Consider the following 19,910-nt stretch of genomic DNA (forward strand, 5'->3'; position numbering starts at 1 on the left):
TTGAATTTAAACTTAATCAAAAACCAATTGATTTATAAATATGATGCGAACTAAATCAATCTATAATCGTGATAAACGAGTGATTATCGATAATTTTATGAATCCTATATATAAAATCGGTGGAGGCTTTACTACTACTGTCGCGTGATGCTCATTGATATCTACGGTGATTCCAAAAGGATCCGTCGTGTCTAATTTTTTCTTACTTATTTACATGATATTCTTTCGTTGTCCAGATCTAGAAGCAAAGAAGAATTTTCTCGTAAAATAGTTGGCGATAAAGAGAGGAGCGAGGATAATAGATGCGCCGTCGTAACCATGATTCATCAGAGCCGAGGCCCGAGGCAGATGGTGCTTTGCACCCGCGATCATTAGAAGGATCGATGCCTCTTTTTATCAGCGTCGTAAAAAATGTGTCATGTCATTGCCCATGTTGCTACAAAGGAGTAAGTAGATGTATATAGAGAGTGGAAATGTGATTTGTGGAGAAGGAGACGGTCAACAATGCTCAATGAAAGCTCGAGGAGAGGCACAATCTGACATGTGATATAATTATTTTGCAGATGTACCTCGATTCTTGTTCTGTGCTAAGGAGTACTTGCGATAAATAACCTCAGGTTTCAACATGGAACGAGCCAGATCTAGTCACCATGTTTTGTTTTTAGAGAGTTGACGTAGCCATCTCTTTCAGTAAAGTTCAAGTCAAACTCGAGTTGTGGGCCACAGCGTACGTGATTGGCCCTGCAAGTTCAAGATTTATTATATGATGAGCATTTTTTCCCATGACAAAAGGTTTGGCCTGTGAGTATCATATCGTCAACGAAAGACTATCGATTGCATTGCAGCGAGTGTCAAGAAGCTGGGAACGGAGGAGCGTACACTGGCACTGAAGCAGCTGCCGATGGGGTTGATTCTGAGGAACACCACCGCAACCATCGCCGAAAGCCTCAGAACCGTGGAAGGCCAGCTGGTGCGCGTGGAGGTCCTCGTCCTCCTCAGCAACCTCCTACTAGTCCTCCTCGTGGTCCTGAGCCCCTATCGCCACCGGCGCGGCGACAAGTCCTTCCGCTTCCTCGTCTGGGCCATCTACACGCTGTCCACCGTCCTCGTCCCGTACACCATCGGGCTGCTGGAGGCCGGCCCGTTCCACGACCAGACCTTCGTCCTGTGGAGCGCCGTCCTCCTGGTCCAGTCAGGCGCCGACTCCCTCTCCGCCTACAACCTGCGCGACGTCGAGCAATGGAAGCGGAAGCTGCTGCAGCAGGGGCTGCAGATTCTGCTGGTGCTGTGGCTGATGGTCAGCTGCAAGGGCCACAACAAGAGCTACAGCGCCACGATCTGGGTGTTCTGGATCCTGAGCATCGCGAAGAGCTACGCCAGGTTCCAGGCCTTGAGGGAGGCAAGCAAGACTGAAGGATTGATGAAGCACACCAAAGTGGTTGCCGATTACATGATGACCGAGCACGAGTCAGCTCAGGTCTTCGACGCCACCACCATGGAAGGATACAGGTACATATTCCACGGCGAAGAGCTCACGCTCCCGTACTTCTCCAAGCCTGACTACAGGACGGCCATCGCCGCGTGCGCGTTCACCACCGTCGACACGGTCTGGCAGTGGATCGACAGCCAGAGCGTGAGCGTCTTCAGCAGGGAGCATGGCGGCATCCTGAAGGACATCGCCCTGTCGTTCACGCTCTTCAAGCTGCTCAAGCGGAGGTTCTGCAAGTACGAGCACGGGGAGGCCGGCCGGCCCAAAACGCTGCGGCTCGTCGTGTCGGGGCTCCTCCGCGAAGAGGCTAGCTACATCCGTGCTTTCAGGGTGATCGAGATGGAGCTGGCGTTCCTGTACGATTTCTTCTACACAAGGCACCAGTCACACACTCAATATGTAGGAGTGACTGCAGTCTTCGTGCTCCCAGTGATTGTTGCGAATGCCGTTTCTGGAGCTTTCAGCAGGCACTACCACCGCACCAGTTTGGAGCAGACGGTGAATGGGATAGATGTCGTTCACTGCATTACCATTGTGCTCATGGTGATTGTTGTTGCTGTGTTCATCGTGGAATCGCGCATCAACGATCAAAAGTGGCGGGTGGTCGACGATCTCCACACGTTAACGGGTGCGAGCAGAATCACCATTAACGGGGTAGTCATTCCGTTCGATGATGGCAGCAGAAAGCAGGCGTTGAATTGGGTCAAGAAAAGAAAACATAAGAAGCTGACGAGCAGGAACTGGGACAGGAAGCTGGGGCAGTACTCGCTATTGCACAAATTCGACTACCACCCGAGGAACATAGCGTGGATCCTGTCACTGGGCTTGATCGAGCCAACCAGGGAAGGGCAGAAGGCTTCGGAGAAGATCAAACTGCCCGAGGAAGTCGTAATGCGCGTCCTGTCTCGGTTCAAGGAGAACGACGGCCACCTCGCCGACGGGCAATCGGCGCTCGCCGGAAACGATGCGAGGGGACTCTCGTGGGCGTGCGACCTGCCCACACACATCCACACGATTCTAGTGTGGCACATCGGGACGACCATCTGCGAGATCACGACGCCGCCGCAGGAGCCGCTCACCGGCGACCGTCTAGTCGCCAAGAGCCTGTCGAACTACTGCGCCTACCTGCTGGCGTTCGTACCGGACATGCTGCCGGGCCACAGCTACGACACGCGGCGGATCTTCGACGCGGTGGTCATGGAGGCCCGGGAGTACCTCGCCGGGTGTGACAGCATGAGAGGCAGGTGCGTGAAGCTGCTGGAGCTGCATTGCAGCGAGTTGACCATCTTGGGGATGGGAGCCAAGCTCGGGAGTGAGCTCAGGCGCAGAGTCTACAACAGGGCGCGGCGGTGGAAGTTGCTGGCCGACTTCTGGGCGGAGTTCGTTCTGTTTCTCGCGCCGTCGAGCAACGCCGACGTCCATGCGGAGACGCTTGCGGCCGGCGGGGAGTTCATGACCCATCTGTGGGCGCTGCTCATCCATGCCGGCATCCTAGAGCACCCCTGTTCCTCCTCTGCAACCAATAATGCTGGAGGATATAATAATGCCACTACACAAGATTCTGTCGTCTGAACACTCAAATCTTTTTGCATATTCGTCCTGGTTACGGTGCGATATTTTTGTATTTATGATTTATTTGCTGCTTGGGTAATTTATTGTGCATGCTTGTTGGTCCTAATTAAAGCTTGCGTACACTATGCCCACTGAAGAAAAAGGGAGCTTCTATTGTTCAGTGACTGAAAATGGAAGGATTTTCCGTAGAAGATCTGACACCATTGGATTCAAATCAAACGGTGATCTTATTTCTCCTACCTTCAGCCATGACTGCTTCTCTTCTTTCTGTGTCTTCAATCAAAGTTGCACCCTTCGACCCGCCAGCCTGCCTCCGTCCCCGGTGACGCTTCCCCTATCGGATCCACAGCAGCAAGCTTCCCTATCGGATCCACAGCCGCTGCTCCCACCGCACTAACCAATCGGTTTTTGACACCCCACCGCCAACCCTACCCAAAGCTCACGACGCAAGCACCGCCGTCATCTCTTCGCCGCACCACCATGCTACCACCCATCGCCAGTCTCACCTAGCCTCCCTCTAACCCGAAGGCCCCTAAACTCGCCGTCGACTCAAGAACTCCTAGGCCTGAAATCTAGAAGGCACACGAAAAAATGGTTTTGCAATTTTTTTCACACAGTCACGTTGTTTGTATAAAAATATAGCAGAGTTAGCATTGGAATGAATTTGCAATGTGTTTTTTTGGGGAGTGAATTTATATGATGTTTTATGTCATGCAGAGTGGTTGAGTAGGACGGCAGGAGAGGATAGAAAAAACTGGGAACTCATGCCACAGAATAAAGGCAGGCAATTCTAGCCAGTAGAGCGTAAATGCTCCCTATGCTTATTTGTACAGCCTACTGTATCATATTTGGCCAAGGACCATAGTTAAATTACGCAAGCAACTCAAAATCCACTGGTTTCTGAAACAGAACAAACTACAGAGGCGTGGTAGCAGCAATGAGAAAAGTGATAATGGCTGGCTGAGGCTACCTGCAGAAGTGGAAACCTGAACGAGGAAACAATGAATCGATTTGATCATAGTCAGCTTCAACTTCACATCCCACCAGCTGGTATAAATGAATAGCAAAAAGGAGATACCTTGATTCGCCAACTGTGGGCTTTAGCTAACCAGTTCATTATATATTACAAAGATGGTAAACCTAACCTAAAAAAAACTCATGAGAAAAAAAAATCGTCAACATTTTTGCACATTGAATACTTTTTACGTACAGCCGTTCACCGGATGCAGACCTCACTTGCAGCACCACCGTACCAACAGTGACCTCACAAATTGATAGCTAGGGATCAAAATTGATCTAGCCTTGAGTTTTCAAAGCATACAATAACTCCTGGCGATTGAAGGCAAAAGTCCAGTATTATCAGATAGCAACAATGAGCAAGCATATATGACAGAAAATTTATTTCAAAACCGTGTCTTACCAGATCACCATTACTAGAGGCAAATGAAGGGTGAAGCTCCGAAAGAAGTTTATCTTCCCGCAATCTTTCCAATCCATTAAATGGACGCAGTTTTGCCTCACCTGTACTGGAATCCTTCGAGACAACACTCCCATGGTGGTGGTCCATCCTTGTGTACATCTCAAGTTCTTCGACTTGTCGAGACAATTGAAGAGCAATGAACTGAAAACATGCAGATTTCGCAGCCTTTGGTTATTCAGGTCAACAGAGAAAACTAGGATTGTTCAAAAACCAAGCATGGTATTTATAGATGCAAGCAATCACCTGTACAAGATGTCGAATGGACAAGGTTGGTCGACAACTTAGATAGGGCTTTTCCAAGTTAGGTATGCTTTGTCCATCCAGAGGAAGGAGAACAAGATACAAGTAGAACTGCAAGACAGAAATATTGAAATTCAGCAAACCTGGCACCCGCTCCTCGTACAGGTTCAGGATAAGCTCTGCTAGACAGAACTACTGAAACATGGAAAATGCATATAGTAGAGATATGCATCTGCTGTGACAAAAAGGCCAGCAACCCTTTCCTCCTGTTTCCCTTCAAGAGAAGGAAAAGAAGGTAAAAGGCCAGCAACACTATTGATAACATGGCATGTCCGTTACCGTAAAACATGGCATGACCATGAACTTACGATTTCGTCCCACTTGAAGTGTGGCTTTCCCAAACAGCTTTCAGTTTATTCTAGAGTACAACTATGGAAAAAAACCATGTCCAGAAAAAACATAAAAAATAATGAAATTCATGATCTGATTGCACATGCAGTTAAAAAATACCTCCTTATCCATGTCATCAGTGGTACGGAGGTGATCAACCAACTTTCCAATGCGTCCGCCCTTCGCCATCCTGCCATTTGAACCAGCAGCACTGCCATGTCGAGTTTGGCTTCGTGTACCATTTTTTCCCCATGCAAGCATCTCTCCCTGCAATGGAGAGGTGGCCAAAATTTCTTTTCCACCAACTAATTCATTGTTCTCCTCGAAGCCGTGGTCAATGCTGCCAATGGTCCTAGCAGGTGAAGATTGTGATACAGATTTCTTCCTACCTCTTTTCTGCCTTAAATCTGGAGAATGATCATCTGCGGAAGACGACTCTCTGGTGGCATCATTGTCATTTTCTTCTTCTTTATCCTCGTCATCGGAGCCAGTAGGGGCAATATCAGGAGCAACCATTTTACCTCTCCCTCGTGTTCGCATATTTCTCCTGTACTTCCTTGCAAAAGCAGTAGCAGTTGCTTTTGCTGTGGAACGCTTCTTACCAATTGCCTCGGACTGCCTTTGAAATGTTTCCTCAATGGTTTCTTGAATCTTTCATGAATATAAATTATGGTGACGATAAAGTATAAGATGAAAAGGAAAACAGATTTGGCTTAAGCAAACACAGTGCTGGTATTGCCGAGCAGTTGAGATCACCTTTTTATTCCGAGTCTTCTCCTCTTCACCGAAAGCAAGTTCCTGCAATGTCAAGGATATTAGAAGCACTGCATGGAAGAGCTAAATGAGGCTATATAAAACAAACAACTAAATGGCGATGGGGCAACATAGACATCACCTCTTCCTCGTACTTATCAATGTCTGGATATAAGGCTGCAATCAGCGCATCATAATTAGGATCATCCCTCAAAGAACGTCGGCTTGCACAATGAGTGCGGCATGCTGGGCATTCATTGTTTCTGCAAAATCAGAGCTTTATTTGTATTGTCAAACAAAGAATGCTCTATTTTTATGATGTAGATTCAGAGACAAAATTAGGCTGTAAATTCCACATTTTGAAAATTGATTGGAACAAGATTGTAGACAAATGATGCCTGACATCATACCCTAGCCGCATAGATTTATCAATGCAGTCTCTACAGAATCGGTGCAAACATTCCATAACCGTCCTTGTCTTCCGGATAATGCCTGCAAATTAGAAGGACTAAATGTTTCACGTGCCATTTCGTCATATGACAGAAAATGATGCAAGTCAAATTACGAAAATTCTCAGACTTCAAACTTGCAATTCATGATAGCTAGTGACAAACAAAGCTTTAACTTGGATTTGCTCATAGTTTCGTCCAAGACATGAAAATAGTATTTAGCTTACATTAACAGAACCAGTATACCAAGTTTCATAAAATGGAGAGGCGATAAACTGCATCATATGGGTTTTAGATGGATAGGAGACAATACCATCAGATATAACACATTATGCTGGAATCAGCCACAGTGGATAAGAAATAATACTACAAGGATGAGAAAGTGGTACCCATCTAACACAAACAGTATTGAGTTGCATTTGGCACAATGCATAAACAAAAGGATATACGAGGAAGTCAGATCATCATGCTAAAAATAGCTGGAGGATGAGTTTCTCCTGACAGACAGATAATACCGAGAATTCAATGTAGACCTATAGCTCCTTGAATCCAAATGCTTCAAAAAGAAAAAGAAAATGAAAAATCCTAATGATGAGGAATGTGTCAGTTTAGCCATTCTGCATACCATAACAAATGAAAGAAACCTAGTGCAAGTGCACATTTACCCTTCAAAGAAACCTACAGCAAATGATGCAAGTTACCTAGGAACTTTAAGTTCCTAAAGAGATTGCAGGGGTTAAAAAAACAGGGGATGACTGAGAAGAAAATAAGATGCATCCACTGCTTTTAACCATTTATCTATTTGAGATGCATCCAGAGTATTAAGTACTGACAAATAGATGGAACAGCTAATTGATGCTAATAAATAGCCTAGTACCTTATCAACAGTAGTGTGCATGTCACCATTTACTAAAGGCACAAAATAATATATAACTGCATGAATGAAATAAGCAGGCTCTTTAATATGCTAGGTTCAATAATGCAGTGGGTGAAAAAAAGTTCAGACATGTACATAATCGTAAGGGATACATCATTAGCATGTCCAGGTTCAACTTTCAAATGAGAAACCCGAAGAACAATTTAATATCCAAATATGGGGCAAATTGAGAAAGGATATCTTACCTAAACAGATAGGGCATTGGACCTCCTTCCGTATTTCTGCTAATTTCACTATTATAAACCTGAGTGAGAAAAAGTTCATATAAGCTTCAAGCTGTGAGAAACATCAAATCTTTTGATGTCAAGGAACCTGAATATTGATCTTGAATATATTCAAATAAGGCACATTGAGATGCAGTTCAATATAATATAAAGCTGTGTGGCATTTGCTTCCAAATGCAGCTATTTATTTTTCTTTTGAGACCAAATATATATGGTTATTGTATGACAGTGACAACATATGAGGATCACATAAGTGAGACATTAGCAAAAGGTTGGTATTTAACTACAAAGCTGAATAATTGAGCATATAGTCCTAGCAGAGACTGCTTACATTATCATCTGGCATGGAACTAATGAGGCAAGACATCTGACATAAAGAATACCAAATTTGGTCTTAAGACTGACCCCGATCAATTGTATGCTGCATCTTATGAATTTCCAAAGCATGTGCATTGTTGATTAAAGAACATGTGCATTTCTGACAGAGAATCATGTTGATGGAACAAATAGGAATATATCATAAGGTAAAAGAAAACCACCACACCAAACAGAAAAGAAATCATCTACACCGAACAGAGTTGGAACACCTTAAGGCAACAGCAACCAAAATCGTCTAGGCCAGGGGAACAACATTTTCAAAACAGAAACTCACAGTCTATGACAAATTATCAATATACAAATGCGAATAACAGCAAAAGGGAACTGGTAACTCTTCAACGTACAGCTAAAACTACGACTGACAGAGCGGTTCAAAACTACAGGTGAAAGCGGTGATTCAAGCACAACAATACAACACAAACAGGTAGCTTGCACAACCGACACGGACGGCGCCTAGTCCCCGGCAGACCGGCAATCTCCGTCACGGCCATGGCGTACAACATGACGGAAGCATGCATAGTATGCTATAGAGGAGGTCGCATGCCTAGCTCGCATACACATGATGTATATCGATCATCCAATCATCCATGTCCGCACGACGATCGGTGCGCTTGCATAGACGCGACCCGATCACACGAACGAAGCAACCATCTAGGATACCAGCGACTCACTGAGCCCACCTGTTCCGGCAGGCACCGCACCACCTCGTGAGTCGCTGATGGGTCAGGATATTAGGAACCCGAGGGCGGGGTAGTACACGGGGCATGGGCGCATGGCACCGCGAGGAGGCCAGAAGCCATATGGCGTTGACAGCTACAGGGATCCACGAGATAGGATGATGAGGTCGGAGAGAGCGGAGATGAGGAAAGGAAAAGCTCACTCGTCGTTGCCGCCGTCGCTCTGCGAGGACTCGCTGTCCTCGTCCGCGCCGCCGCCATCCTCCGCATCCGAATCTGCCAAACGCAGCGAAGCACACAAGCATCTTAGCCATATCCACACGGATACACAGAGCGCGACATGCACATCGCGTGAGCGAGAGACGAGAGGCCTCGACGCCGTCAAACTCACCGTCGTCTGCGCGCTGCGGCTTCGGGTCAGACAACCTCCGCTTGGCGGTGCCCCCGCTCGGCAGCGGCAGGCGTCCCCCTCCTCCTTCTCCTACGCCTCCCCCGCCGGCAGAAGCGGTAGAAGCGCCGGGAGCCGCGGCGTGGTCGCGGGGTTTCGAAGACGGCGAAGGTAGCCGGCGCTTCTGCGCGGGCATTCTGGCCTTCTGCCCCTAGGATCTCGGCTCTCGGATTCCGGCGAGGCGGTGGTTGCCACCCTCGCGAGGCGTCCGGGACTTGGGAGGGGAGGCGGTGTGGTCGACGGGGAGGAGCGGGAGGGTAGTATATTGAGAGAGGTGGGAGATGACCAGGTGGGTGCGGGAGCCTGGAAGGTAGGCGGAGAGAAAGAGGAAAATAAATAAGGGGCTGTGCTCGCGAGAGGAGAGGTGTTCGTGTTGCGGTGAGTCGGCTGACTCGGGTCTATCTGTCTGCCTGCGGGTGGGGGGCCGGCGCCTGCTGCTTCCGCTCCGACTGGCTTAGGAAGTCGCGCGAGAGAACGGGGGCAGGCGAGCCAGCAAGCGACGCAGGGGACATGCAGGCGTCAAGGCCGCCTCGCCTCGCCTGCCGCGTTCGGCGTTCCTGGGCTGGCAGATGCAACTCCGGTCGTGCCAGCTGCCTAGCGGTACTTCCACACCGCTCGGCGCATGAGTTACGTGAGCACAGGTGTTCTTGTTTGAGATTGAGACTGGGATTGAAGAACACGCGCGAGGCTAGTCCCAGCCGTGTCGCCGGTTTTGTGCTCGTTGTTTGCCGCAGAAGCGTCGACTTCCCCGCCTCCCCACTGCAGCGAGCAGCCAGAGCCCGGCCGCTGGCTTATACCGGCATCTGTAAGCTGCTTACAACCCACAAGAGGGCTCGCACTCTCCTACCTCACCGCGCAGGGCAGTCAACTGATGTCGTCAATCTTCATTGTTCACCCTGCCGGCTGCCGTCACTCTGCCAACCCTCTCCAGCGGCCGCCGGAGATCAGTCGAGTAGATCTTCCATGACCCGTTGACAAATCGATCTATGTTCGTCAGCTTGTAGAGCTCATTGGAAGGGAAATCACACAAGATGAAACACATCGTAGAGTCTTCAGTATGCATAGCTTACAAACAGGGGACTGGCCAATTTTGATACGCAGGATATATCAGATCTAACAACTAGCAACAGCGGTCAGTGGAACTGTGCAAGTCACCAACGTAGTAAAGTAAGTAAAAAAAGGGCTACCACTTCAGTCGAATCAAGCCAACGGTTCCTACGATGGAATGCACACTATTTTATCGAAGTCGTTTGCAAAAGAATAGAAGTCATTTGCACTGGATGACTGGAACCATAAAATAGTTCCTTTTCCTGAAGAAGCTAGGCATGCAAAAGAATGTTTCAGAAGATGCAGCACTAACTGAGATATATTCACAATCACACAACTCTACTCCTAAGTACTGACGGCGTTGAAACTTCCAATTATCAAGTGGTGGTGTAGAGGTTCAAACTGTAGTTTCCCGTTTGCAACTCTTCAGTTCATTAGGCTACTGTTAGGCTGGCTGATAACGATATGCTAATTTATTTCTTTTCTTAGAGGGAAATCTATATGCTAATTTCATTAGTTGTTGCTAGTTTTTTACTGTGATTGGTAGTTGTATAGTTGTAAGCCTCTAACCCTCATGCTTCTACTTAAAATAAGAACACTGAATTTTAGTCCACGGTGCATAGAGTTGCAGAGTACCTTGCTATTCACGAGAAAAAGAATCCAAATTCTAGAAGCATCCTCTAGCAGAAGCCATAGGCCCTGTTTGGCATAGTTTTATCAGTAGCTAATGTTTTTTAGAAACCATAAGTTATGCTAAATAGACTGCGCTTATGCTAATTTTTGAAAAAACGATAAGCTAGTTTTTGACGAAATGAACTAAAAATTAATAACCTAACTGAAAGTAGTATTTTTAAAAGTTGTGTGCTAAAAGTTTAAAAATTAAAACCATAAGCTAACAACTTTTCTCAAAAGTCTTAAGTAGTTTTTCAGAAAAACAGCTTTACAACAAAATCTTATAAGTTTCAACTTTACCAAATATATAGTAAACTAGAAACCAAATTGATCAGCCACATATCAATGGCGCAGAAGCTTGCAATTCACAGCCGCTTGCCCGTCTACAGGGAACCTGATAGGCCGGACAACGTAAGCTAGACGGACAAGCAGACGATGTGACTGGGCGTCTGGGCCTCGGCGGCTACGCCATGGCAGCATCACAATAACGATGGCTAAGGATCGATGCTGCTCCTGCTATTCGCCGCCACGGCCGTGCCGTCCCCATGAAAACACTCACAATGGCGGAACATGCACACCATCGAAAGCCCGACGCCGCGTTCAATGTCTCTATCTGCAGGATCCATATCTCTTGCAGCTAGCTGGTGGTTAGCTCGCCCGACGTCAAAGGTCACAGACCAAATACGAACAATCGGAACGAAGCAATCATCGTGCACATTGTTCTACCACCGTCCCCTGAGCTCCCCGGCTCGGGCACGTGCCTTGCCGGAGGCCAGCGTGCAGCAATTACGAACTGGAGCTAGCGGCTAGCGCACGAGACACGAGGTGGCGACAAGGTCGTTGGATCGCCTCGACGGCCACGCGAGACGACACGAGAAAGGTCGGAGAAGGTGAGAGACGACAGGAATGACTCTGGAGGAAGGCTTACTCGTCCATGGTGCCGCCGCTGATGTGAGAGGGCTCGCTGTCGCTTCCGTCTCCTCCTCCGCCGCCGCCCTCCTCGGCGTCGTCAGGATCTGCAAAACCACCCGAAATCAGACGAAACCTCTCAGACACATCCACGACCCAGGGCATCGAACGCGTTGCGTGCATCGAGAGATAGAGGAGTCGCGGCGTCGCTCATCTCACCATCGACGCGAGGCTCCCGCGGCGGCGCGCTCTCCTGACGCGCGGAGGTCTCCCCGTCCATCCCATGTGAGCCTCCGCCTCCCCTTCCGCCGCGGCTGGCGGCGCCTTGGCGGACTGCGACGCGGCCGTCGGAGTCGTCGGAGCCGGGCGATGGGAGCAGGCGCTTCTGGGCGGACATTTCGCCTTCAGCCAAGCGCCTACCGCGGCGGCGGCGTTCTCTCGCGAGGCGTTGAGGGGGGAGAAGGGGCCGGTGGTTTCGTGGAGAGGAAGGAGGGCGTGAGGAGGTGGGTGGAACTGCGGAACGGAGGCAGAGGCACAGGGGGAGGGAGAAAGGACGGGAAAAGGGACGCGACGCGTTCGCGTTGTGCTTAGTGTGCGTGTGTGGGCGCTCGCTTGTGGTCTGACCGGATTCGACGAGCGCGCGAGGCGACTGGCGAGAGACGGCCAGGGCAAAGCCAAGGAAGCCAAGGAAGCGAGCGATGCCGTCTTCCCGGGGTTTGGGCTGCGACTCCGCGAGGCGTTCGCGAATCCGTGCAGCGGCTATTCGTCGGCCGTGATTAATCACGGGAGGAAGTGTTGGAATTCTTCGGCGTGGGCGCGTGGTGGCCAAGATTGTTATGTCCTGCGATGAGGTCAAGAGGAGACGTGTATGATCTAGGCTATATTTGTTTTTTATTTTAATTATAGATTCTAGCCTAAAAATAAAAGTAAAGATAAATTGTCACACTCTGAAAAATGTTTATGAGAATCTATAATCTATGTTATTATAAAATCTCACAATTTACAACCTAATAGGAAAAGGCTTGCATGGAATCTACGAACCACCGAACCGGGTTTTTACAATTTAAAGCTAAAATAAATAGATCTTAAACCATTTCTACTGTATCTGAGATTTTGGGCCTTCTAAGATCAGCTTTTGTTATGGGAACTCAATGGGCTAGAAGTGGATAGTAGATCTAGCCCAAGACCTAAGCAGTATTTGATCAATTGGGTTCAGTTGTGAGGAAGGATTGGTGTGCCCACTCGAAAAAAAATAGCATATCCTCATTTCGCTGGATTAACTATTTTAGGATCCTCAAAAAATTTAGGAAGCTCAAAAATGTAAAAGAATGAGACAGAAAATTCATCGTGCATTATTTGAGAAAATAAAAAAAGGGATAGGGGGCACATACCTGGTGAAGCTTGGCTTGGTGTGACACACGGAGATCGTCTCTTCTTCGTGCCACCACTATGAAAATGTAACGAATGATAGAGAACGGTAATTATAATCTTCTTAAATACAATGGACGCCAAGCTGCCAATCGCCATGTTACGGGTGAAGCAATGAGCACCAAGCTGCCAAACATAGATGAAGTTGCGGTTGTGTTTGCATGCACGCATTTTTATTTGTTGTCTTGCTTCGCTATTTCTAACTCCATGGTTTACCTCCTTGCTTTCTCCATGCAGACCTACAATACAAATACTTGACTCATAGCAATGGCCGTGAAACTCATCTATATTTTCCGTACGATGTTCAGCTATCAAATTAAAAAAATCAAAGTAGATCCTAAAACTATTGCTATAACAATGAAACATCACACATCACACTCCAAATGTATAACTAAGCATCGAGGCAATCAAAATTTCACATCTCCCAGAATCAGTCACTCTTCATGTCAAAGCAGAGTGTGGAAATACATAGGGTATGTTTAGCAAAGGTCTAACTCCAAAAATTCTTAGTACTAGTTATTTCTAACTTTAGTATTGGTAGGGTTAGAGTTGTTGACATATAAGAGTATTTAGGTAAGCTATTTTATTTTTATTTTAGTTTAAAAATAAAGATTTAAATTATTATATTTTAACTTATAAACTCATCGTAGCTAAGAGCTAGAGCTTTATTAAAAAAGTCTTAAACAACACCCCTAGGGCATAGGCATGCCCTGCGCATAGCCAAACCACTCCATGCAGCGCACACAACAGTTCACCCGAGACGTGCCACAAGTTCCATGCGAGTCCCAAGCCCCTGACGGCACTACCAGGTAGGAGTGCACCCCTCCTCTATTCGAATGCCAGCCATGCCACAAAAGCAGGAGACACAAGAGAGACAAGTGCCGAGGGGCCTGAGAATCGAGAGCAGTGAATTGCAAACAGCAACAACTAGCCTGGGCGAAATCCATCTCCGGGGAAGATAAATATCATGATCTTTGATTTTTTTTTTCTATGAACCAGTTAATCATTAGATTTAGGTTTAGATATAGGTTAAAAATCTGATCTATGATTTATGATTTAGTGATATTAGGTCTAGTGCTGGCAAAAATCTAAAATTAGACAACATATGTACCGAAAAAGCTATTTTCGACACACGATGTGTCGAATACGGGCAATAGTGTTGTATTCGGCACACTGTGTGTCAAAAATGGATTGTTTTGGTACTAACATGATCGTGTACCGAAAAAGTAGACGCGATATGGCTGTGTACCGAAAAAGTATTTTTGGCACACGATGTGCCGAATACGAGCAACAGTGCCGTATTCGGCACACCGTGTGCCGAAAATGGTTTTTTGGGTACACGGTATACCGAAAATCTATTTTTAGTACACCGTGTGTCGAATACGGATGCTAAATTAATAAATACAACTACATATTATCTATTTCGACAAATACGCTCAAGTATGTTGTCTAATTGTAGATCTAGTTTTTTAAGCAATATAGAATAATTGTTAGATTTAGGTTTGCAGGATAGTTGCACTAATATTACATCTAGTATTTTTAGCAATTGTTATGATCAGGACATGGTTTCTTCGGGTACGAGCAATACAATTAATAATTCTCAAATCATATAATAGCCATTTACAAGCGCACGTACGCGACAATTAAATCATCAGGTGAACTTATTATTTATATCTTGTTAGATAAATTATTATTAAAGTCTTATGATGTTTTATTATTTAGGAATATGGGACAGACATTACAAACTCACCTGGACGTAATCACTCGAGTAACAGTCGACTCGAACAACAAGTCGAGCTCAAATCGGACTTCAAATTCGGTTCGGAGTCTCAGGACAATACGTCAGTAAAATAAGCATAAATCTCGCATACGGAATCCAATTGAGGTGTTCTTGGACTTATTGTAAAGCTTATGACTAGCTCTTTTAAATGGATCGGAATTCAACTAAATATTCCTTATAGTTTAGTCAGAGTCGAAGGAATAAGGTGTTATATCACCGTTTTAGACTTTCTCGGGTCATGTAATTGTATCAAGTCAGAGTCCAAACTGTGTACGACTCTTTCCACAGCTGCACAACACTAGATCAAATTACTCACGCCCCCCCTATAAATATATAATAGTCATCGTAGTTTAGGTTCGAGTTTTACTTAGATTATGCTATTTTAGATAGTTTTACCGTATATCGGTTTGTAGAACTTCAAACTCGAGCACTTCATTAGTAATCAACAATATTTAGATTGCATCTACATATTCTTGCTTGTGTTCTCAATCCGCTTGCAGGAAAAACCTTCTCGACGAGGTCAACCGTGTAGTGGTGTAGTGGTTGCGGGAGTTCTCGATTTGTTCTGGTCGGAGCTTTTGGATCATCAACACCGAAACTCTATCAAATCGACTTATCATATTAACTTCGTAAGATCGGGCAAACCACATCATATTATACCAAAGTTGTTCAAACTTATCGACCCTTCGACTTGTTGTGAAGTGACGGTAAGACATATGTATGGGGACATGAAGACCCTTGATTGGGTGGCTTAAGCTTCAAAATATAGACGACGATAAGTGACCGAAAGAGAGACTAGTTGTGAGACTCTGTCTTTGTAGCTTGATAGCTTATCCGGGTTAAGATCTTATCTTTATGACTTAGTGACTTAAGAGCCGTGACCGAAAGAGTCTTGATGACTAAGAGCCTTTGAATGATTAACGTTAAAATTCCATCAAATCGATTTATCATATTACTATCGAAGGATTGGGCAAACCCACATCATGTTAGACCTAGTTTTTTATAAAATTTTCAAACAGACATCTATTTTTATTAAATTATGAAATTGAAAATATAAAAACATAAAAAATTCTTGGTCTGCCCACCCAGAGAAAATGGCATATCCTCATTTCATTGGATTAACATCTTTAGGATCCAATGCACACGAAGCGAATCCCAGCATCCAATCCGTTCACCCCCGGGTCATGACAAATACCCCCTTCGTGAGAGCACACTGAAGCAGATTGGCCAACGGACCGTTCCTCTGAAGATAAGTCGTCAGGGCACCCTTTCTTGATAATCTGACCATGGAACTTCGGAAAGACAAACTTGATGAAGTTCTTATCTCCCCCACGTCGCTTCTTCATGAAGACAGTGATCCCCACACTTGATTGTATTACATACACAAATGCCAACATATCCTGCCAGAATTCTAAAGACCATATAGAAGAACAGCATGCCTGTGATCAGAGTGCCACGGGAGGCTGGGGGCATGAACCCAAGAGCAGCAAACAGGATGGTCACGACTGCCACCGCAAGGATCTGAACACCGTCCTCAACCTTGACACAGAGCAGCATCGGGTTGCTTGGGGCTCGGGAGATATCACTGACCGCAAACTTCCACCCAGACAGCCCCTCATTCATGTGAACTATCACTGAGCCACGCAGTCTATGCTATGCGGCACCGAACTTAAGCTTGGACAATGAGATGGCATGGCCCAAATGTAACAAGCCATTCATGTAAGGGTAGGAAAAGTTGCCAAAGAATTTCTCACCAGTGCAAACATCCATAACAACAGTTGCTGCAATAACTCCCTTCAGAAGAGGAAAATCGGCATCAACGATAATTTGGATAGGATTCGCATCGGTCAGCAGATGAACAATCTCCATAGCATATGCGAATAGCCATGATCTTCTTGCCATGGTTGCGGCCGTGCATCATCAAAGAATTTGTCAACCTCTCAACAATTGGGCACTGAGCCTTGCGGAACCACTTAGCAAAATACCTTCCAGCAGTGTGGGAAAGTTATATGGCCTCCTCGAAATCCCAGCAGCCGAAGACCCAACTGAAGCTCCTGAGTGGTCCATTGTCCCCACATAGCAACCATATCGGTTTTGGTTCAGCAGGTGGTGGCCATGGTGGAGATAGCTTCCATGTTATAGGCTGCACCTATAGTCTCGATTGCCCTCTGTGAATAGCAAAGACTGATCTAAAGTGTTCACAGGAGTCAGCCAATTAGTCTCACAAGGAACGTCCTTCTTGTCCTTAAGAAGAGGCAGCATGGAATCATTGAAGTAGGTTGGTCCATTCAGATTTGTTACATCAGCATCATCAGCCATTGAGATTTCACTCCTTAAATCTATTGCACTCATTCCAGCTGCTACAGACTTGCAACCCTCACAGAATGACACTTGATGGCTAATGCAAATCGCACCTTCCACGACACTAATCATAGCTGTTACAAATAGCAAATAGCTAAAGCAAATATACAACACACTGATCATAGCTAATGTAAAAACTCCTGCCCTCCTTTCACAAGCAACATCATCCCAGTTTCTGTTGCCAACCCTGCGCACTTCATGAGGTGGAATGTTCCAATGGAAGCAAATGTGACGCAGTAGAGCTGGATCAGGCTGATATGACAATTCCTCAAATCAATCTCCAACACCTATGTCCGATGTCTGTCCAAAGGAGCCCAACATTTGATAATCCGAGTTCAATAAACGAACCTGCTTAGTCTTCTTTGCTACAATGATTGACAGGAGCAGGACCTGCTGAACCAGCTGAGCCAGCTGAAGATGCTCAGACTGTCTCTTAAACATCTTGGCCTGAAGAGACATCAGCTCCTGCATCTTTGCAGGGTTATTAATCATATCCTGGTCCCTTGTTGATGGTCCTGCCATATTCATCTTGGCCTGCTGCTGCTGTTTATGCTGCTGGAGGAGCATCCCATGGGACTTCTGCTGCTGCTGCATCGCAAACTTCAGGTAAGCTTCCATCATGCCGTGTGCTGCACCAGATTGGCAGGCCTGCTGTTGTTCATAGTGATGCATTATCTCGCTGGCAGTGAGCGTCTTGGCCCAGCTCGCGAGCTGCCGCTGGTGGACCTCCATGTAGCCGCAGACGATGTGGACGGTGCGGACGTGAGGGCGCTCAGCTTCACCCGAGGGCGTGGCGTGCCGTGGCGACGTCGGGCAGTGGCCAACCGACGCTGGATAGTGGCAGTCCCCATCTGCGAACCCAGGAACCTCGCGCGCGACCTTGCCGGTTCCGGGATCGAAGGGAGCGGAGCGGCCGTTGGCGAAGACGAGCAGCTCCGAGTGAACGTCGTTGAGACATTCCGTCGAGCGGCTGGGGAATGATGGCTCGAGGAAGTGGGTCGCCGCTGCAGAGAATGGACTTGGCACGGGCGGATCGTCCTTGAGCCCGTCGCGGATGATGGTGAGTTCGCCGTTCACCATGAACGCCCTGATCTGCTGCGTCTTGGCGCTGATCTGGAGGATGTTGCCATCCTCCACCTTCACCTCCTTCTTCAGTCCCCACACATCCGCCTTGAACACGTGCGCTTCGGGGGTTTCCTTCAAATCGATGCGCGCGCCGGTGAAGGCTTGGAGGAGTTGAGCTCAGCACGGCCCGCCATGAGCCCGGGCATCTCAACCTCGGCGAGCTCGTCCTCTCCCAGGCCGAGGATGTAGAGGTGCTTGTCGACATCGTCGGGCTTGGGGTGGACGCTCGTCGGCACGGTGAGGGCGGAGACGCGCGACGGCAAGGTGAGGTCGGAGACTCGTGGCGGCACGGCGAGAGCAATGGAGAGGTTCCCCGAATCCTCGATGGTGTCGTCCTGCGCGAGGGCGACGCGGCCGCGGATCACACAGCGGCTCATGGCGTCGTCGACGTCTTGCGGCTTGCCGAGCAGCGACTGGATTTCGAACTCCATGGATTTCCCGGAGGAGCTCGAGGATTGGATCCCGGGTGGAGAAGAGCTCACTGCATTCGGGAATCTCCTGGCTACCTTCATCATGGTCGCCTGGATCTCGCTGAGCTGTTCTGCATATGAGCAAGACGCACCTCCACATTCCCCATTCGCGATCGCAGATCCGATGTAAATGAGTTTACTGAAAATTAACCGGCAATAACTACGGTTTACTGAACGAAAATCACTAGTATTTAACTATCTTCTTCCATGTAAATGAGTTGAGAGCGGCAGCAGTCGTCCGATGCGTACGAAACGAATCCCTGCATCCAATCCGTTCACCCCCGGGTCATGACACGGGGGCAGGCCACTCGGCTATGGCTTCAGCCCGTGCTTCACGTTCGGGCGGTATGACGCTTCGGCCCCGTGCTTGCTTTGCTTGTTGATTCGGTTCATACTTGATTTTGAATCTCTTGTGGCTTCAGCCCTTTACGGCTGCTGTTTAGACGCTCGACTCGCTTGGGATGTTAGATTTATGCAGGGATTGTCGATAAGAGATGTGAATTTTTCATCTCTGATGTTGAATCTCTTGTGATTGGCATGATTTTCTTGGTTTGTTTCGGTTGCATCGAAATGTCGTGGAGGGTATTGAACCACCGGCTTCGCATTCCGCGGTACCAGCTTGTGTTTGCACCTGTTGATCCGGTTCTTACATGATTGCCATGTTTTAAATATTGAAATAATTAAAAAAAATCACTACTTTTAATGTTATTGTAAACTTGCCACTAAAAAATTAAAAAAAATTATTAAAATTATCATTCAAATAACATCCTTGAAAAAATAAAAAATCAGAAATGTATTTACAAATGCCTCTTTAATATTTGTTACTTAGATACTTTGGCTCTTATCCGATGCTGAATTTATGCAGGAAAGGTCTTTAACAGGGAGGCGTCTTAAAATTCTGCAAAAATATTACACTCGGTTGCGCCCATGCACTATATAGAAAATGCAAGTGAGTATAGGATTAATTTCAAAACCTGTTCTTACATAAACAAAACACCTTGTGCTCTAACGGTTGTCTTCGTAATGATTGCAAACATTATAAGAACATAAAAAACAGTTGTAGTTCAGGTGATCCTCATGC

The 19,910-nt window shown here is 46.8% G+C and overlaps 2 protein-coding genes across 5 annotated transcripts; one reads left to right on the forward strand and one right to left on the reverse strand.

Moving 5' to 3' along the window:
* Positions 1–901: 901 nt before the first annotated feature.
* LOC133885324 (uncharacterized) lies at positions 902–3,061 on the forward strand. The gene has a single exon (XM_062325025.1). The coding sequence runs from the start codon at positions 902–904 to the stop codon at positions 3,059–3,061; it is 2,160 nt and encodes a 719-aa protein (XP_062181009.1).
* A 1,026-nt stretch (positions 3,062–4,087) lies between these two features.
* LOC133922380 (putative E3 ubiquitin-protein ligase RING1a) lies at positions 4,088–12,395 on the reverse strand. Of its 4 annotated transcripts, none has more exons than XM_062367723.1 (11): positions 11,885–12,395; positions 11,685–11,772; positions 8,793–8,865; positions 7,496–7,554; positions 6,335–6,416; positions 6,067–6,187; positions 5,928–5,969; positions 5,292–5,822; positions 4,785–4,892; positions 4,482–4,682; positions 4,088–4,390 (listed from the first exon to the last, which is right to left on the reverse strand). In XM_062367723.1, the coding sequence occupies exons 1-11, from the start codon at positions 11,948–11,950 to the stop codon at positions 4,358–4,360; spliced, it is 1,404 nt and encodes a 467-aa protein (XP_062223707.1). In that variant the 5' UTR covers positions 11,951–12,395; the 3' UTR covers positions 4,088–4,357. The 4 variants fall into 4 exon arrangements, with proteins under 4 accessions (XP_062223707.1, XP_062223699.1, XP_062223692.1 ...); XM_062367715.1 differs by lacking the exon at positions 11,885–12,395 and adding an exon at positions 8,981–9,340; XM_062367708.1 differs by lacking the exon at positions 8,793–8,865.
* Positions 12,396–19,910: the final 7,515 nt, after the last annotated feature.

The sequence above is a fragment of the Phragmites australis genome, chromosome 1 (assembly GCF_958298935.1).
Source record: "Phragmites australis chromosome 1, lpPhrAust1.1, whole genome shotgun sequence".
Lineage (NCBI taxonomy): Eukaryota > Viridiplantae > Streptophyta > Magnoliopsida > Poales > Poaceae > Phragmites > Phragmites australis.